The sequence below is a fragment of the Mustela nivalis genome, assembly GCF_964662115.1.
Source record: "Mustela nivalis genome assembly, chromosome: 13".
NCBI lineage: Eukaryota > Metazoa > Chordata > Mammalia > Carnivora > Mustelidae > Mustela > Mustela nivalis.
Window position 1 is genome coordinate 76,276,365 of NC_139032.1, and position 21,497 is coordinate 76,297,861.

Below are 21,497 nucleotides of genomic sequence, written 5' to 3' on the forward strand. Positions count from 1 at the left end.
CTTGCCCCCTGCTTTGTCTTTTACATCTGCAAATTCTGTCGCCCTGCCTTTAGAATACACCCAGAGTCTGCCCACTTCTCACTGTGTCAACTCATCCAACCATGCTCCATTGTCTTCCACCTGAACCACTGCACAAGCTCTGGATCTGCCTTCCCTGCTTCCATCCTGGCCAGTGCAGTCTATCTTCACACCCCAGATGGAGTGGTCTTTTAAAAATACGAGTGAGATTATAGCCCTCTTCTGCTCAAACCATGCACTGGCTTCTTTCTCTTCTCACTCAGGATAAAATCCAAAGTATTGCACTTACGTGACTCATAGAACTCGACATAGATTGCCGCATTGCTCCACTCAACACCCATTATTTTTTTAATTTAGAACATTTTCTCCTACTACTTACCACCTCTTTCACTATGTTCCATCTACTTGGGCTCCTTTTTTTTCTTTATTTTTTATAAACATATATTTTTATCCCCAGGGGTACAGGTCTGTGAATCACCAGGTTTACACACTTCACAGCACTCACCAAAGCACATACCCTCCCCAATGTCCATAATCCCACCCCATTCTCCCAACCCCCCTCCCCCCAGCAACCCTCAGTTTGTTTTGTGAGATTAAGAGTCACTTATGGTTTGTCTCCCTCCCAATTCCATCTTGTTTGGGCTCCTTTTTTAAAAAAAGATTTATTTATTTGTTATTTGAGAGAGAGAGAGAATGAAGGGAGGGACAGAGGGAGAGAATCTCCAGCAAACTCCCCCTTAACGTGGGACTTGATCTCATGACTCTGAGATTGTGACCTGAGCTGAAATCAAGGGTTGGGCGCTCAACCAACTGAGCCACCCTGGCGCGCATCCCTGGGCTCCTTCTTTTTCATGGAACATGCCAAGGGTCTGTGAACATGCTGTGTCCTCCACCTGCAAACTCTTCCTTCCATACCTGCAAGGCTCACTGTCTCACCTACGATCCATGCACCAGTGTCACCTTATCGAAGAGGTCTTTCCTGCTCAGCTTGTATTAGACAGGGGCCCTGGCCGAGCACTCACTAACCCTCTTGTTCTTCTTTCCTCCATAGTGTGTACACTTGACAGTCTGTATTTATTTGTAGATTGTCTCCCACCCTAGAACTCACCAGGACAGCTATTTTAGAAGTGTTTTGTTCACTGTTGTACTTCTGGCTTCCCAAAACACTGAGAGACATATAACCAGGTACTCAGTAAATGTTTTGGTTAGAGAAAAAAGGTGGTGACTGGTGCAGGGTAAGTACCATAGGTTTGCCCCTGCTAACCCTGTTACTATTATTACTGCTATTGCTACTGTTTATTAGAAATAAACTCTTTTTTTTATTTTTAATATTCAGAGAGCTGCTTTCTCATAGCCACTGAAATTCTTTTTTTTTTTTTTTGGTCAATATTTTATTTATTTATTTGATAGAACACAGAGGGAGAGGGAGAAGCAGACCCCCTGCTAAGCAGGGAGTCTGACATGGGCTCAACCCCAAGACCCCGAGATCATGACCTGATCCAAAGGCAGATAGATGCTTAAGTGATTGAGCCACCCAGGCGCCCTTTGGACTGAACACCTTGCATTTATCTTATTGTCTTACAACAACACAGGGAGATGTAAGAACCTTATTGTGCAGATGAGGGGATGAGGCTGAGAAGGGAGAAACCACCTGTGTGACTCGTGGCAGTCCAAGGGGAAGAACCAGTCTCCAAAACCCAGTTCTCTCCACCTCTCGGGGGCCCCTACTTTACCATGGCAGCACCCTATATGACCAATGGGATTCCTATATTAGAATGGTCTCTGTGTCACTTTTTAAAAGTTCATTGTCTCTGGGAAGACCTCTAAGAGCTCTCGCTAAGTGGTGGGGGGAAGATGATATACTTACTGTATCTATTTTTTTTTTAAAGATTTTATTTGGTTATTTGAGGGAGAGGTGGTGAGAGAGAGCATGAGCGAGGAGAAGGTCAGAGGGAGAAGCAGACTCCCCGTGGAGCCGGGAGCTGGATGTGGAACTCGATCCCGGGACTCCAGGACCACGACCTGAGCGTAAAGCAGTCGTCCAACCAACTGAGCCACCCAGGCGTCCCACTTACTTAAAATTTTATGAGAGAAGGGGAAGGAGTAATTTTTAATCTTACTTGCTTAGAAAGAAAAAAAAGGAAAGATACCTCAGAAAGTCGTAACAGTGGAGTAGAGACAGGGGAAAGGAATGAAAGTAAGAGCACAGAGAGTGGACACTATCATTGGCTGTCTTTAATCCTGCTTTTGTTTTTGAACTTTGTGAATTCAATGTGCATAAAAAATATATGCCATCCAAATTGTCCCAGCCCAGAAGAGCCCAGGAGACAGACAACCAAAGGTACGGTAGTGACCAAGCTGGCCTTAAGATTCCCTCAGCTTGACCAAACTGTAAACGGGCTTCTTTCTGGCTTTAGGTCCCTGACTTCCATGTTCTTAGACTGCTGCCTTTAGACAAGTGTCACTGGAAATTCTTTCTCTTTCCCTTTCACATGTAAATTTTTTAAAAAACCTCTGGCCAGTTCTACAACCCAGGAATGTCTTTCCCAAGGACCTTGAAGCCATCTTTTTGAAATGTAATCACCCAGGAAAGTAGTAGAGAAATATGCCTGTGGATTTGGAATAATTCAACTTGTAGGATGTATCCCATTAGTGAACTTTCCCCTGAACTCTTTCGGTACCTTCCCAGCTGCTCACTCCAGCCATAAAAACCCTCTTGCCCTTGGTCTGGATGGAATTGAGTTCAGACCTCTCTCCCATGTTGCAACAGCCTTGAATAAAGTCTTCCTTGCCTGTTTGACACTGTCCAGGGAAATTTTTGCTGTGCAAGTCACAGCACTGGTTAAGCTTCCGAACCAGAACAAAAGAACATTAGTAAAAACTAAGGTAATCCAGGTAACTGACTTATTCAAGGTTACTGCAATACGGGAAAGCAGTCTGAACACAATTCCATTGAGATATGAGGCAGAAGGATTTTTGAGGCTGGGATGAGTAGGTGGTAAAAGTCTGGAGAACTTCAAGGCAAGGAGGGGTGGGGGTTGGCTGATGGGTATGTCCTGTACATTGAGTTATTCTGAATTTGCCAATGTATTTACCTTGCTCAATGGTTACATTTCAAAGAGACGGCTCCCAGGTCTTTGAGAAAGAAAAAAGAAAGTCAAGATACACAAACCCAGATAATACCAATAAAAACAAAAAACAATAAAAAAACAAAACAAAAAAACATGATATCCTTTTGCCCTTTACACAAACATGGGCCTCTGTGAATTTTATCCAGTTTTATTTCCAGAACCTGGCACATGATAAGTACTCAGTGTATATTTATTGGTTGAATCACACAGCTGAAGGAGAATTTAATTGCTATGTAGTTTAATTTCAAGCTAGGTTTCCATCTCCTTTGCAAACACAGCTGCGAGATTGCCTATAGACTTGTATTTTCCCAGTGGCCGGGTCATCATAAACTCCTCAGAAGTACTTTGGGGATTCATACAAACTTGTAGGTGTAACTCTAGTGTTACAACTTTGGTGCAACTTTAGTTCTCTGAACCACGAGTAGGCGAGGAAGACCAATCCCTTTATCCTATGTCTTTCTTCCTACTCTAGAAAGCACGCCAGACAAGCTGGAGCATCTTCAAGGTCACAACAAATGACAGGACCCTCATGGAGAATGGGGGAGGTGGCTAGCTGATTTGGGGATGAAGGTTCTTGCAACATGGTCAGGAATATCCTGAATAAACCAGGACTGGGCTACCCCAATGCCTGCAGTATTGGCTCCCGGCTTATGCCTGCTAATTAATTGCCTGCTTAATGGGTTCCTCTGAGGATCTTATGAGACATAAAAATAAATGCTCATTTTGGACTCTTAAAAGCCACCTTTGAGGTGTTTCACTAGATTATCATTAATAGAAATTATTCAGTGGTGATGTTACATAAAACCCCAGCCACTGCCCTTGGAGCTTTCTGTATTAATTCATATCCAATAAACTATGATCATATCTTTCATTAGAACTGTTACTAAATACATTTCTATTCAGGGCATCTCCCTGAAATGGAAATATTTCCCTAAAAATTAATTTTCTTGATACACATGCGTAGGCTTATTAATGTGCACTTAGAATAGACATACTTTCTCAATTCTCTGGAAGGAGCACAAAGAAAGTAATGCTGGTTAATTTGCATCTCACATGATCTCAAGTGTGCCAGGATGTACACTCCAGCACAAAATTTCAGAGTAAGTGGCATCTCACAGATCCTCTGATTCGTGTTGGGAAAATGTCACTAACATCTACACGTGTCTTCACACTTTAGAGCATTTTAACCGGACTTTTCTCATCACCTCTCCCTCCCCACCATAATTCTCCAGTAGGATGGTATTATCATGTTCTCTGATTTAGTGGTGAGCACACCGGCCTCAGAAGGTTAGAAGACCGGGCAAAGTCTCACAGCCAGTAATGGTCCCGTTACCATGGCACTTCAATAACCCTTCCTGGTTGAATGCCCGTGCTTCTCTGTGGTTTATCTCTACAATCCCATTCCCTCACCCTCTTCACAGTCCCCTGATGTTCACACCTGCAGATGCCCTATGCTCTTACTTGCCTGGGCTACTCTCCCACCTAGCTAACTCCTAATCACATCCTCCAGGTTTCAGCCAGCAGCTTGGAGGACGCCTTCCCTACTTCTGCTCACCCACACCAACACTGGGCCCGTGGTCCACCTGCCTAAGAGTAGAGACCTGGACTGTCTCCTTCATCTTCTCATCCTCAAAGCTTATGTGTCACAGGTGCTTGACAAAAAGTTGCTAAGTAACAAAGGAGAAGGAGAGGTACAGCCAGGACTGGCATCTCTGCCCTCAAGTGCAGTCCTCGGCCACCTTATTCCCTCCTGTAATTAACAAAATGACAAGAACAACAAAAAATGACTTCGGAGGTGTGACTTCTTCAGAGAGTAATATACCTAATGTTGCCTTTGCATAATGCAAATACAGTGAAATTTCAGCACTGTGGACTCCGTTAATTAAGGATGCATAAGGCTTGGCCAGGGGCTGGGCTGGCTTGTACCTTTGGAGTGTTTATTTATAAAAGAGATTGCTAAGCACATTAGTACATTCGCAGTGTAAACAAGACCACCAGGGATATGGCAGAAGATACTTAAGAGGACAAAGTGCCTGGAGTCACTTTGGAAGCACCCATTATGAACAAACAATCGCTGTGCTAATTACAATTGCTCTGCTAATTACAATTACTGTGCTAATTACAATCTATCCTTATCTGTTCCCTAGGTTCCCTGTGGACTTTTCCTTCTGAGCACTTAGACCAGCCTGAGTTACTGCCTGCATTTGAGTATAATGAAATGGTGCTTCTTTAAAAATGGTCTCTGCTTTAAGACAGCTTGATGGTTCCGATAGGCTTCCCCCTCCTGGAAAAAAGGACAGAGTCAGGGATTCTGAAGCCAGAAAACTAAAAGCCAAACCACAAAAAAAGGGGGAAGGAGAGCGAGAGAAGAAGTGAAACAAACCTGGTTGGCTCTGTTGCTTTAGCAACTTTTGCAGACCAGACACACATTTTTAGGTTAGTTGGAGAACACTCAAAATGTGCAATGTGTAATTTGTTTTCCTCATAAAATGACCACGTTTGGTATATTTAGAGATGTGAACATTGAGAATAATTTTGTTTTTTAAATTAAATCTTTTACTATAATTAGGGAGAGAGATTAGAGAGGCCTTGTTGAAAAATGGATTGCAATTCCCTGCTCCCCACATGCAAAAAGTAAAAAGCATCTTTCCCCAGGTCTTAATTTTACTCTTTTCTTTCTATCCCTAATTATACTAATGAGTGTTGACGGTATGAGATTTTTGTCCAAGCACTTAAGAATAATAAAGCTTCACTTAGGCCAGTGTCCCTTCCCAAATGGACTTCTCACTACTTTTTTGGGTGTCTGTCTTCCACCTGTGCCCTGATGCTGACTGCTGCCCAGCCTTCTGCTGCATCCAATGATGGAGGAATGACAGTGTGGCAAACAGGAGGCTCTGATCAGGGCACTCGACATGGGCACTGGACTCAGGATAAATGCCTCCTCTCCCACTGGGACTGATGCTCAGAGTATCTCATAACCATCATTAAGCAGAGCCAATGGATAGATGGATGGATGGATGGATGGATGGAGAAAATAAGTTGTGCTACATTACGCCCAAGGGGTCTTTGGATGACAGGGCAGAACTGTCACCCTGACTGCTACAAATCCAAAATACAGGCTCTGTGCTTGATTGGTCTGGAAAGAGACACCTCTGTGACTGCATAGCCTTTAAATGCCACTGGCCTTGGACTTGGTTCTCGCAATCCAATAGGCAAATGGAGAAGTAACAATCCTTCTCCATTTTCAGGCCTCATCTGGGCTCATATCTCACAAAAAGTTTAGTTTCACACCTTGCTATACAAAAATGGTCTTCAGACCCAAGAACTCATTTGAAAAGCAGAGTCTCAGGTCTTATCTGCAACCCACTGAACCAGAGCTTGTATTTTAGCAGGATTCCGTGGCACTTTGTGTGCCTATTAGAGACCGAGAATCACTAGTGTATTTCATGTATATTGTATCCTGGCTATAAGCAGACATAGGGAAAAGTCCTACCTTTAGATAGGGTTTTTGTACAGAATAATGATGAGGAGCCAGTACTTGCTTTCCTGCTCTTTGAGGATCATATGGTTTGAGCCATATGTACAGGCATTTGCACACATTATCTAGAGGCTATAGAGTGGAGACAAGGGCAGGCTGTGGCTCTAGCTCTTGGCTCTGTCACGTATTAGCTGTTTGATCTTGGATGCCACCCGTCACCTCTCTGAGTTTCCGTTCTCTCGTTTAAAAAGTATGGCATTCAGCCTGCTCTGTCCACATGTATCATGGGAGAAATACTTGCCTATGCCCCTTAAAGTCCAGCTTTGAAAAGAAAAAATAGTTTTACACTATCAATCATACATAAGGATATTGGGAAATTTACCAGAAGGAAAAGTAGTTGCTGAGCAAGACTGATGGGCAGACCATAGGACATACTGGTTAATCTTCATTGTGTTTGGATGGATATCCTTTCCTACAGGTTAGGGTCACTTCTGAGCTAGTTGTTACATATTTTTAATATTAACACAGACACATTCCACACTTCTAAAACTTTTGGACATAAGCCCCTGGTCCATTATCAAATTCTGCAGTCATGAGCATCTAAATCCCACATTCCTGATTTGATGTATTTCCCTGTAGGTCATTTACACAGAAACAAAGGGGCTACAATATAGGATACATATGATACAACACATGAGAAAGACAATGCCTTCCCAAAAGAAGGTGACCTTGAACTGCTGCCTATTCCACACTGTTGGCTGAACTGTCCACCTCGCGTAGACCCACAGAGCATGAAGGGCTGTGCTTCTGACCTTACTCTAGGCATTTCAACAAAGCAATACATTCACCAAAACATTCACCAAAACATGTTGGTTGGAGTAAGTTATGAAGATGATGATAGCCCTTTGAGGGTATTTTCAGGTTAAAAGCCCACTTTATGGTTGAAGATCTTGAGGTTCGTAGAGGTTAAGAGCTTTGCCCAAAGCCACACAGCTACAATATGGCAGATTTGGGATTTAGATCTCATTATTTTACATGGTAGCAGCCTGACACCTTGTGTTGGGTCCCAGCTAGAAACTGGATCCAGTTCCTGCAGAATCATGCACATGGGGCTGGCCTTTTCAGTAAGATTCCTCACAGTTATTGATTTGGCAGCCCCCATGGCACCTGGGTCCTGCTTGTCTGATGAGAATGGGGATAAACAGGTGCCAATTTCATTTAATCATCACAAAACCATTGAGAAGTGGGTAGAGTCAATATTCCCAATTTAGAGATGAGAAAACTGAGGCTTAATGCACGAATGTGCCCAAGGTCACACAGTTGACAGGTGGCAAGCTAGGACCAGATTCTAGAGCCTAATATCTTAGACACCAGGCCAATATATCTCAAATTTCTAGATAATTTGAGTCACCTGGGAACATGAAGACAACTCACTTTCCCAGGCCCCTTATCTGGGAGGAAAAAAGAAAAAAAAAAAAGATTGGTAAGTCTCAGGGCAGCCCAGGTGATCTTAATTTATAGAAACGGCAACAGAAATCAGGAGAGAATGACCAAGGGTGATCCAATAGGAAGAGGCAGAACAGGAACAGAAACTCAGCTTTTTGGATTTCAGGACCTATGGTTCATGGGGCACATTGGCCTTGACTCCCTCAGAGTATGTCCGAAAACCTTGGAAAACTGGAGATATCAAAGGGAAAGTCTTCTCCAGCCAGCCTAAGAGTCAGAGCTCTAGGGAATATCACCCCTTAAATCCTCTGATCTAGCCTCTAATTTCTGTCCTCAGTACACTTCCAAGGTCTCATGAGTTGATACCCCAGAGAAGGTAGCGTATAGCTGCGTCTGCAGGTGGCAAGTTGAGGATTTTGTTAAGAGCTGGGATATCACCGTACAGAGAGGCTTGGGAGTCGCCTTGCAAATCAGAAGTTAATTCTACTTTTAGTTAATGATCTCTCCACCATTGGCCTCATTTGCTTTCTCCTGTTAAAATAAAATCATGGTGTATCACAAAACACCCAGACCTGAAAATTCAGAAAAACAGGTTCCAGTCCTAGCTCTACCATTAATTCTTTATGGAACCTTGACCTTAATGTTGCCAACTATATAGTGTGGGAGTTGGATCATAAATTTCTAAGCTTTCAGAGTGGATATAGTGCAGTCCAATAGACTAGGATTTATAAGTTAAAACTTATTCACTTATTAGTTATATGATTTTAAATAATTCTTTTAAATACTGTTAAGACTCAGGCATCTCATCTACCAAAGGGGGATGTAGAAACTGTTCTCCAAGGTTCATCCATCTACAAAGTCTATGATTCTTTGGGAGTTGAATGAAAGAAATGGTAGAAGTCTATGATTCTTTGGGAGTTGAATGAAAGAAATGGTAGAGAAGAGACTAGAAGGTATTACTACAGTTCCCAGAGGTGGTGATGGAAAAAGGCTAGGATCCCAAAAGGTACGCTGCTAGATAGGATTTGTTATTAGACTTGAGATTTATCACATGATAGCTATGCAACTATTGGGCTAGTTGGCTCAACATCTCTGTACCTCAATGTAGTAAATCATATTGACGCCCCACATATTTCTGGGTCTTTTCAGCACTTGATAGGGTTTCATGTCCTGACCAACACTTTGAGGGCTGCTGTGACCACAGGACTGGACATGACCAGTGGAATCTGAGCAGAATGTCATCCCTAGGAGGAAGTGATGAGAGCCAAATTTTGTTCCCATTACCAGAGTGTTCATGGGAGCACATGAAGATGATGCTTCTGTCAGCTCAGACTCCCAAATGCCAGAATGAACGGGGCCCCTGCAATTCCATACAGGGCATTCGGTAGGGGCACGACCAAATGAATTCTGGCTGATACATTCCTTTCCTTTTTTAGAAAACCAAGTTGTTAAGGGCCATTTTGTGATAGGTATTGGGAAGATTAGATGAGAAAATTAAAGTATGGGATACAGGACCTGGCACATAACAAAAATGCACATAGCTCAATGCAGAGGACAAGAGAAAGAGGGAGAAGGCAGGGAAGGGAAGGATCTAGAAGCAGCATGTATCATTAATCATCACCCAGAAAGGCACTAGAAAAATAGCTGTGGAGGCCACTTAATAAGATGTGACTCAGGACCCTCTACTGGGAAACAAGTGGGTGCCACTTAGAAAAGCCAGCTTTTCTCAAATCCTTAAAGAGAACCCTTCTGTCTCACCAGGCGTGGGTTGGTGGTGCCTCATCCTGAAATCCCACATCTTATCCCAAACTCTCCTCTTACCCTGTACAATATGCACATCTGATAAGCGGACCCGATTGAAAGTGCCTAACAAATCTTCCAGGAGCAACCTATGCTCTTTCAAGGTCATCCTTGAAGGCCTATGGGAAACAGCCACTGGTGGCAGAACCATTCTTATTTTCAATGAGGCTTTTGCAAAATCTACAACCGTCATTCACTGAGCCCTCATTCCCAAGCAACTTCTCACTGTGCACAGGAATAGAAAGATCTGGGCTCAATAAGAGCTCTTGACTGATGTTTATCTAAATCCGCACAATCTATAACCAAAGTTGGCCTTTCTTTCTTACAGGAATGAAGTAGGATGGATGAGGATGGAGGGAGGGAGGGAAATGAAAAACAAACAAAACATCAAATACCACCAACCTTTGATACGTTTATCTCACGCTGACGGTCTTTACCAATCCCCTCACTGATGGAGAGCTAGGAGGAGGGAATTCTAATGGTGACCCTGCCTGAGTCCTTAAAACCAATACAGTGCACAGAAAGGGATTAGAACCAGGAAGGCTTGACATTGCTTCCTGGGTTTGGGGGTCATTCTGAAAAAAAGATCTTTGATCTTTTTTGTTTGTACAGAACCTGAGTGTTTCACAAAGTTTTATGTCCCTTCATGTTATCCCCCTATGGCACCTGTGTCCTCCCTCTCTGCAGACCACACGATGTTAAAGGGAGATGAAGAAGTGATATACATCCCTTAGAACAGAACCAGAAACCACAGAACACTGGTTTGAGAGTCACAGACTCTAACTTTGAGTCTCAGAGGGGCCCCGGATCATGGTGAACGGAGGATAAGTTGTATCCCTCTCTGGGTCTCAGTTTCTCCATGTGTATAATAAAGGGTTATGTCTGCGCTGATTGTTAAATGCTAGTCCAATTTAGATACTTGTAATGGGAGGCCTTTAGTAGAATAGAAATCCAGGCTGCTCTTTTGGGGATTGGAAAGAGGAAATGAAAAGGCACACCTGTCTTCTACCTGCTGTTGCTAGGCAGGAGGCTTGAGGTGGGGGCAGAAAAGAGAACACAGCAGAGTGGTGGCTGTCACACTGGAGACTCTAGCTGGTAGGTATAGTTTGAAATCCCGGGCCAGGCAGTTGTCAGGAAATGTGGCATATGGCAGGACGGCTGGTGGGGAGTCTGTTGGCTACTCTGGAGGGTTGGACCGAACATTACTTGGAGGAGAGAGAGAAAAGGAACAAAGGAGAGGCGAGAAATGACAACTGCCTTTGATACTGAAACATTTGCAGGCCTGCCTTCTGGAACTTGGGAGGACAAAAGAGCGGCAGCCTCCTCCTGGTCTGAGGCTCTGTGAGGGAGACTTGAAAGAGATAAATTTAGATTCATCAGAAGCACTCACCTTCCCACCATGGGAAGTCAACTGCCTTGGCATGTGGCTCCAGGAGGGGACATAGTCTAAGGATGGAAATTATTGTAAAGAAAGTTCAACTGAAGCCAAGGATAAGAGAGCTTATGTGAAATGGGCCACTCGAGCACAATGGTAGTCTGGGGAGCTCCCTAAATCTTGAGGCTGTTGTCAAAAGAGATTGTGGTCTGTTCACTATACTCTTTCCAATGAGCAAATCAGGGCAGACACAGACCCTGGCTATTTTGAAACAACCCAAGATTGAAGGGTTGGGAACAATGAGCAGAGGGTCTGAGCCAGAATGAGGATTCTTGATGGGGCTAAAATTCTGTATGAGTCTGGGGACTTCGAGGCCAGCCTTTACGGCACCATGCTCTCTCTTAATGACCAGTTTTTTGGGAGTAGAAGCATGCTGGGATATGATCTGAGGGTATGAGGTAGCTCTGCAATGACTTTTTTTTTGTGATATTGGCCAAGTCCCTTCCCCATATGTAAGTGAGATCAGGGAACCCATGAATCTCCTTCAGAATCTAGCATCTTACTATGCAGTTTGGATCCTTCTTTTGGACCAAGCTAATCTTCACATGAGAGAATGAGAATGACAAGTACATTTGATCACTTATCACATATATGCCGGCCAGTCTGAGAGCTGCCGTGAGGGCCAGAATCTGATAAAACACCTCTTTTTAAACAGGAGGCAATGCCTCTCTGCCTGCTTGTGATCTCTCTCCCTCTCTCTCTCTGTCAAATAAATAAATAAATAAATAATCTTTAAAAAAAAGAAAAAACAACAACAGGAGGCAATATGGGGTGGCTTAGTCGGTTAAGTGTCTGCCTCTGGCTCAGGTCATGATCCCGGGGTCCTGGGATGGAGCCCTTCATTGGGCCCCCTACTCAGTGGGGAATCTGCTTCTCCCTCTCCTGCTACCCCTGATCATCATACTCTCTCTCTTACTCTCTCTAATAAATAAATAAATGAATAAATAAATAAAATATTTTAAAAAAATAAACAAGCAGAAGGCAATAGTACTATGCTTGTCACCAGTGGGGCCAGATTTGGAGCCAGGTCCTGCTGGAGACCTGTTCTGCTGACTCCCCACTCCTGCCTATCTGTGTCTAGGCTTCTACAGACTCGTTCCCAGACAAGAAAATGCCCTTCCAGCTCTTACCCCTCCCAAGAGACACTGTTCTTGGCTATCACTTCCAACTCCAGTTCACAAGCCTCATCTTTTGAGAAACTCCTTAACATTCCTTCTAATTCTTCTCAAAAAGCTTCACACAGAAATTCTTTGAAAACTACTGGAATGCCAATTTGGAAATTAAATTTTCACATATTTTTGGCAATTGTATGTCATTGTGAGAGCCTGTAAATTTCCTTCTCAGAAACAAGGGTCTTTCTTTCTTTCTTTCTCTTTCTTCGTTTGAATTCCACACAGCATTATGTTAGCCATCATGATGCTGAAGAAAGAATTTCATGGAGCATTAAAACGACAGAAAGTCAGCATTGTGGTTCTCAGTATGGAGTCGTTCATCTGGATTTTCCTTAAATTTCTCCCAGAGTTTTCCAGTAAAGTAGCATTCAACTGCTCTTTGAGCATCTGCGTGGCAGAAAGGAAACTCCACTGGGATTTGAAGGACTCAACTACCAACTACTAATTTGCTGAGTAGCCACCAGTCACTCTCATTACTTTCAAACCCTCCCTTGACCCTACCCTCTGCCTACCACGCTCACTGGCCTGGTGAACCATGCTTCACGACTACCTCACAAAATCGCCCTCTCTCTCCAAACGGTTCCCATCATCCTGGTTGAAGCCACCAACACTTTCACATGGCTTCCACAGTAAAGCCCCAACCGAGCCCCCATTCCACCCTGTCCTGGGCAACCCTCATTGCCATTTATTTCCCATTGCAGCCCCCATGAGGTTGGAAAATAACAATGCAGCCATGGCACACTCCACTTCTTCAACCATTTTGAGTTCTCCCGTTTGCTCCTAGAATAGAGACCTGACCTGCAAGACCCCCATGATGATCTGCTATTATGGACTGTTCTAGCTTTACCTCCCACCACTCTTCCCTTACTTGTTTGACCAAAACCACATCAGACTTCTCCATTACTTAAAGAAGAACATGTTCTTTTTCTTCTTAAAACATCTGTTTCTGCTTGATATTTTCCCAAAGCTAAGTCCCATACCTAATACCTAAGTTTAGGTATTAGTTAAATAACACTTCGTCTGAAAAGTAGGCTCCAAAGCCTTATTGCTTTGTAACCCAGTACATGCAAACCTACTATTCTGCTCCAACTGAATTAGATCCCAATGTTAATTGTTATCTTGGAACAATAATGTTCCTTTATTTCATAGTGCCTAGCACAAATTAAGTAAGTCCATAAGTTTACAAACACATGTGCATGCGCATGCGCGCGCACACGCGCACACACACACACACACACCAAAGCACCACAGGGTCTTGGGCCACTTTTATCTCACTTTTCATTGTATCTCAAGTAAGCAGCATGGCACCTGGGACATGGTCAGTGCTCAAGCAGCCTGTGATGACTACATAGGCGACTGGTTTCAGGGAATTCACATTTCCATTCTTATTCTATGAACTAAGAATTAATGAGGCATGTTGGCTTAAAAAAAAAAAAAAAAAAGAGCAAGGCTTGGGAATCGGTCAGATTGACACCTGATTCTTTACTCTGCCTCTCACCAGATGGGGACCTTGGGAGAGTCACTTTACCTCTGATGTTGACTTCTCAGCTGTAAAAGGGAGGCCACGGTGCCTCAAAGAGTTTTAATAGTGAAGCTAAAATGCTTTTATCCTGGCTCTCTCACTTCCTAGAAGGGAGAGGTGGAAGAGTCACTTCCCAGGGCCATTGGGGGGGAAATCACTTGAATTAGTAGATGGCAAGTGTTTGGAATGCCCTCAGCTTGTGCTGAATTAATGTCATCATTATCATCATTATTTGATTATTACTAAAAGTACTTGGTAAAGAGTCTGACATGGAGTAATTCTTAATAAATAGCGGTCATTATTACCACTCCCACTACAAACATCACTATTATTAATTAGGTGATGGTGGGATGGGGATGATGATGATTAGATGAAGATATTCTTTCCCAGTTCTGACTTTTGTTGACATGATCTCACAGGCTGGGGTGAGCCCTGCTTTGTAATAATATCCTTTTACAGTTTCATGCAAAACTGTCTAAACATATAGCTTTTTTTATTTTTTAAGATAATCATTTCTTATACAGGGAACAATTCTACTCAGTCTACCATCTTATGGTTCTTCAGATTTTGAGGCATGAATAAATCCAGCTTCTCTGACTCTCCCAGGGAGCCTTTCATAATGAGATTGCATGTCTAATCTTTATATAATTTGGTCAACCCAGTCCCCATTCTGTTTGCTCTCATATGAGAGTAGCCTTATCTTTTAATATCGCAGGTACCTCTGTATTTATTAACAGAGAATGAGGTCTTTGACATACTGTTGAGCAAAAAACAGCAATTTCTAAACAGCTTTACTGAGATGTGGCATGTCTGTGTGTGTGTGTGTGTGCATGTGTGCACGTGTGTGTGTGTGTGTGTGTGTGTGTGTGTAGACAGAGAGAGAGAGGCATTTTAAGAATGTTCAAGAAAATGTTAATTCTGGGTATTTCTGGGTGATGAGAATTTTATTTTCTACTTCATTAAATGTCTTTATTTTTGAACTGCCTGAATAGCCTACATAAGATACTTATTTTTTAATAGACTGAAAGATTAATTTAAACATTTTAAAATTCCATTAACCATACTTACAGGATGATTTAAGACTGATTTTTTAAAATGTGGCTAGAATTAGAAAAATGGAAGAGCAGGATAAATAAGGACTAGGTCAGTGGAAAAGGAAACTCATGGAATGAATTTTGCTGACTTCTAACACCCTGTTGGATAGGCATCAGTGAGCCCGGGGAGATGCTAACCAGTCTAAAACCACTCAACTCCATGGTGCCCATGGCTTCCTCCCCCTGTCCAGATTTTGGGTCAGTGATTCAACAGTGAAGTGCAAGTGTCTTCCCCATACCTAAAGGTCATCTGGAAGACTTGGCCTTGGTTCACATGCTGGGTCCGGTTGTTGTAACCATGCAGCATCTCTCCAAAGAGGGTGTCGTTGAATTTGGAGTCAGGTTTGAGGCATTTGGGGCCCTCGCAGACATCTGAGAGCATTAGGCAGGATTTTCCATCAGGAGCCAGCTTGTACTCCTCCACACAACTGCATGATAAAACAGAGCCGAGAGTTAGCTCCACATGCTGGATGCCCCCATTGTGGGTGACCTAAAACCAAGCCTCCTTTGTCTGCAAAGCAGGTCAGAGTTTAGGAATGGAGACAGCTATTCTGTCTGGAATCTCTCTAGGGCCCAGGTGTCTAGAGAAAAGCACATTAATCCTGCAAATGGTAAATTCAGGGAAAGTCATTTGTGACATTTTGGAGGAGTCGAGGGGGAAACCAGAGTGCACATCTACGCCCAAAGCAAATTTAAAAACTGTTTTCCATGAACACACAGATTTTAAAAAGCATGACAGACCAATTCGCAGGGAATTATCAACTAGTTTCTCAAACCAGAATCTATTCCCAGTGTATCTGTCGACCAAGGCTGAAGACTGTAGCAAAAGCAACGTTGTTATTGCCCTTGTAACTCAGAGCTGATCCGTCCAGCACCGTGGACAGCTCATAGAGCCATAGCCACTGCTTATGCTCAATTAGCGATGTTAGCAGCCTCTGTTGGCCTCTAACTACCCAATCCTTAACATGCCTCTGAGGCAGGGACCAAACAAACCCTCCCCCATGGACCAAACAGGCATCTAAATGGGGTATTGAAATAGCATTTGCAATCTGGGGGTGTTTGCAGTGAAAAAATCTATCTCTTAAGCATGGGGGAGGGGAGAAAGCAGAGGTCTCTGCCCTTGAAAAATCAGTCCAAAAGCTGGAATTCTTCCAGTGTCTACCTGCCCATGCTCCTTTGCTAGGCACTGGGAATAGAGTATACATAATAGATAAGACACACAAGGGACAGGCTGCTCAACTGGTAAAACTTGTATAAATGTCATCTTTGCTCCTTTGGACCTATGTGAACCCTAGCAAGTCATTTAATTTATTTGATCTTCAGTTTCCTCATCTGTAAAATGGGGTAGAAATGCCTATCCTATCTTAATTCACTAGGCAGCTACAAGGTCCTATGATCCAAAAAACAGGAACTCAAGGTAGTTCACACACACACAAAAATAATAATATATTAACAGCAGCAATAATGGTGTTTTTGTTTACTGAGCATATATTTTTCATGGGCACTTATTATATTTATTTTGTAACCAAAAAAACAAGTAATATCATCATTCCTGCTTTACCCAGAATCAAAATGAGGAGCAAAGAACTATAAAGCATGTCACACTATAAGTGAGTGGCAAAATGGCATTCAAATTCAGGTCTGTTAATCAACAAAGGTGCCTTTTTCTACTCTTGTTTTTTCCAACTCTAGTTGTTTCTCTTTGCATGATCTGACCCTGGTTGGGCTGTGACAGCTGGAGGAAGTAGAAGGCAGGCAGTCTTTTATTTGTCTTTTCTCTGGGAGGTAGAGTGAAACATCTGTTGAATCTGACTGCAGAGATACTCAGGTACTCATTTGGAAGAAGGGAGAGTCTGTTTTAAATGGTTTGGGTTGAAAATATTCCTGGGCTAAAGGAGCCAGTAGCTGATGTTAGAGATGTGGAACCCAACTGAAGGCAGGAAGTAAAGAGGCAGGGCTGAAAAGCTAACCTAGATCACTCTTGTGAAAAGTTGTCACTTTGCTCCTCCCTATGTTCCCCACATACTCTTCCCTTGTTACTCTCTAACCTCCAGTGTGTTGCACGGGAGCACCAATCGTCTTTCTCATGCTGACATGCTCCTGCCCAAGCACAATGGAAAGTTCTTGAAAGAAGGGCTGTTTTGGTACCTTCACCAAGTCTATCTCCACTTCTTTTTGCATTTGTTAAATGCAATTAAACTCTCCCTTGATAAAGTTGCAGTACACATAATATGAGTTGTATGAATGGGGAAAGTAAATGGTAAGTTCTTAATAAAGTCTAGTTCCATCCATTTATCCTAGTAGGTTCCCAGGAAGTATAAGAAATGGTTTCCCAAAGTAGAGCTTTCTCCCTCTCTTCACATACATACATGTATGCCTGTGAATACCTACTTTTGTTATAAATGATTAAACATTACCAAAGTCTATAGAGTGAAATGTGGAAGTTCTTCATTTCCACTCTACACATATTCTTACTTCCTATTTTGGTAATCATTACTATTACAGATTCTTCTACAGTATTTCAATGCATTTAGAAATACAATATCATGTGTATAATAAAAAATATATTATACATAAATTTTTCATAATAAACTCGTAAGTGTACCATATGTTGCTGTAAGATATGCATTTGTACCTAATACCATTTCTTAGAGATTTCTTCAAATCAGTATTCATACAGATCTACCTTTCTGCTGGTTATTTGGCACTGTAGAGTATAAGTGTACCTTAATGTTTTTAACTGATCTTTATGGATGGACATTTTGGTGGTTTATAGCTGTTTGTTATTACAAATGGTGTCATAATGAAGATCTTTGTGCCTACATCATTGTGTACATGTGTGTTTTCTATAACAAAATCTTAGAAGAGGAATTGCTGGGTCAGTGGTTCATGAATTCAAAAATTTTGGTAGATCTCCTGAATAGATGTCTGTAGAGTCTCGATCAGTTCACAGTCCTATCACTGATAAATGAGAGAGCCCACTTCCCTGTATCTTTCATGGTAATTATCATCAACCTTGGATGGGAAAAGTAACTCATTTTAAAAACATTTTATTTATATTTATTTGGAGGGGGGGGTGAAGAGGGAGAGGGAGATTCCCAAGCTGACTTCATGCTGAGTGCAGAGCCAGATGTGGGGCTTGATTCCAGGACCCTAAGATCATGACCTGAGCTGAAATCAAGAGTCAGATGATCAACCAACTGAGGCATCCAGGCGCTCTGAGTCATTTTTTGTTTCGGTTTGCATTTCCTGATTAGTGCTGAGGTTCACCGTCTTTTCGTGTCACGGGTCTATCTATTTCTTCTTGTGTAATTGCCCATTCATGTGCTTTGACCATTTTTTCCATTGTTATACTTGTCTTTTTCCTCATTGGCTTGTATATGCTTTGCATATTTTCTGGATAGTTAACTTTGGCCTGCCATATATATTGAAATTTTCTTCTAGTCTGCACTTGTATTTTAATCTTACTTTTGATACCTTATAGCTTTTCTGTCCTGGCCCTTTATTGCTTCTGAATTTGCGGCAATGCTTAAAAAGCCACGAGATGATAAAATATATTTCTGTATATTATTCTCATTACAAAAAATCTTTTCACCTTCAGTTGTTTAACCTGTATGGATTTAATTTTGTACATGGCGGGAGTGGTTATTTTTAAAATAGTAACCATTACCTGAAGGTTCCTTCCCGTTCACTAATGTAAAATGCTCTTTTGTCATATACTAAATCACTATGTATACCATATATACAGGGTTGGAATTTTTCCTACTTTAGTTGTTTGTATGTTTCTGCAAAAATTCTATACTCTTTGAATTATTGTAGCTTTATAGCATCGTTTGCATATAGTAAAGTAAGTTTCCTCCCCATCGCAAAGACTGATTTTCTATCTCAATACTTCCTCACTCTTCTAAACTATTTTTCCCTTCAAATGAATTTTGGAGTTAACTTGTCAAATTCCATATAAAACCCAAGTGGAATTGCGGGTGGTATTGCATTTTACTGGTAGACCAATTTGGGGGAAGATATAAATTTAAGAGTTATAAATATCGAGAGTCAGCTCTGTGCTGGGCACTGCCACCAGCTGTGGCAGAGATGTCTTCTATTCACCACACTGGGTCTTCCTCCTGGGTATGCACCATAGCCTCTGTATCCAGGCTTCCCTTGCAGTGGTGGGATCCCATGTGACAGGATTCTGAATATTGGAATCTGTGCTGATGTGATATGTTGCTGCTAGACTCAACCCTTCAAAACATCCTGTGTGACTGATTCTCAAGCCCTCTCCTCTCTTGCTATGGTGAACTTGGAGACCACAGGTTCCAAGTGCATACTGCAGCATGGAAGAGGGGAGCCTCGGTCACATGGATTTTGCATGAAAAATGTATAATAAACTTTTGTGTATATGCTTCTGGCTTGGGAGGCTTCATTTGTTATGGCAACCTAGCTTATCTTATTTTAACATCTTTATAGTTGTGAGTTTGCTAATTCAGTTACATAGTCTGCATCTCCATGTGTATGGTGTTCCTTTAAAACCTTCGCTGAAGTTTTAGACCTCGGGTCTTCCACGTATCATGTCAGGGCTTATTCACAGGTATTTAGGCAACGTAGGATGCTACAGGGGTTACAGACATGCATTTGGATCCAGACCACCAGACGACGAATCCTGATTCTGTCTCCTATTGGCTGTGTGGCTTTGGACAAAATGCTTACCCTCTCTGTACCTTCTTTGCTTATCTATAAGGAAGTTCCACCTCATGGAGTTACTGTGAGGATTAAATGAGTTACGTCTGGAATTTGGCATACCCAAACATACAGTCAGTGATAGCTGTTACTATTACAGTCTTTTCCCCATCAGGAAGAGGATCAGTTTTTCACTTATGTTTTCCCGTATGTTTTCTAGTTAATTGTTGCCGATATTGAGGGAATCTATGACTGATTTCTGTAACTTGATTTTTCATCCTACCACATAAGGAGCTCATCAGTTCTCATACATCTACCAGATTTTTCTAAATGGATGAGTATATATTTGTCAAGTTTGGGTATTAGGACTTCACTAGGATTTTGGAATAAATTAGAAAACTGCCCATTTATTTTCTTTCTCTGATTCAGTTTATACAAGATAGTGGTTATACATTCCTTAATGATTTGATAGGACCCGCCTATAAATCCCCTGAGCTCATGTCTTTTCAATTGCAGATAGTTGGCTCTCTGATCATTTTATTTTATATTATCGGTCTGTTTAGATTTTCTACGCCATCATAACTCAAACTTGGTAATTTATATATTCTAAGAAAATAATGCATTTTATCAAGACTTTCAAATTTATTGGTATAAAGTTGTACACAGTATTCTCATTAAATTTGTTTTATCTTCTGTGCTTCCATGGTTATGTCCCCAGCTCATTCTTAATGTGTTTATTTGGGTTCTCTCTCTCTCTCTCTCTCTCTCTCTCTTTCTCATTTGAACAGTGTTTTGCATTTTATTGATGAGGCTCTCTCTCTTTTTTCTCTTTCATTTATTTCAGTTTTCATTTATATTAATTCTTTCCTGCTGCTTTGACTTTGCTTTATAATTCTTTTTCTGGCTTCTTGATTTGAATGCTTTATTTGTTTATTTTCAATTTGTCTTGCTTCTCAATAAATGACATGGAGCTTCTGACTGCTTTCCTCATATTCCACGAATTGGATATGCAGTCTCTCTGCACTTACTCATTTTTAAAGAAGTGGTCATTTGAGTTTGATTTTTTTTCCCCACCCAAGTAAGTGTTACTTCACTTTGTTTTTATTTTTGTTTTTTAGTTCTCAAGGGGAGACCTTTATCTGTTAGCTAGATTGCCATTAATACATACTAATATTGCATTCTAGTCTCAGAATATAGCTTGTATAATTTCTACTTTGGTGAATTTATTGAGATTTCATGCCTCCTTATTTAAGGGAGACACAGATGTCAAGTTCAGGGTTTGGATCTCATTAAACCCAGGTTCAAATAGAGGCTATGCCCCCTATCAGCCATCTGACCCTGATCCTATCTGTTAATTTCTCTAGGCCTCAGTGTCACAATCTAGTAAATGGGGATAATAGTTACCTTGATCACAGAGCTGATGTGAGGACGGAGAGAACTTACATAAAGGACAACATCGCATGTGTCATAAAGTAGACAATGTGTTACACATGGTGCCATTTCAACACTGCTGCTTCCCGATTGTTCATGTTACTATGGTCATGTATTACTCTACCATTATTTCATCTGTTAGCCCATTTGCATTCACCACAGAGCATAAAATCATTTCTAGTGCTTCTCAAATACTACTCGTGGAGTTCTCTAGATCCAGATTTCTTAAAATCAACAGAGTAATCCTTCTTTGACTCTATTATTATTATTATTATATTATTATTCAAAGTACATAA

The 21,497-nt window shown here is 41.7% G+C and overlaps 1 protein-coding gene across 3 annotated transcripts in view; it reads right to left on the reverse strand.

Annotated features, from left to right (window-relative positions):
• The window catches only part of ASTN2 (astrotactin 2), an 855,422-nt gene that overhangs the window by 288,894 nt on the left and 545,031 nt on the right, over window positions 1–21,497 (reverse strand). For all 3 annotated transcript variants that reach the window (XM_082697137.1, XM_082697136.1, XM_082697135.1), the window contains one exon: window positions 15,336–15,524. In XM_082697137.1, the coding sequence (XP_082553263.1) occupies window positions 15,336–15,524 (189 nt within the window). The remainder of the gene's footprint in view (window positions 1–15,335; window positions 15,525–21,497) is intronic.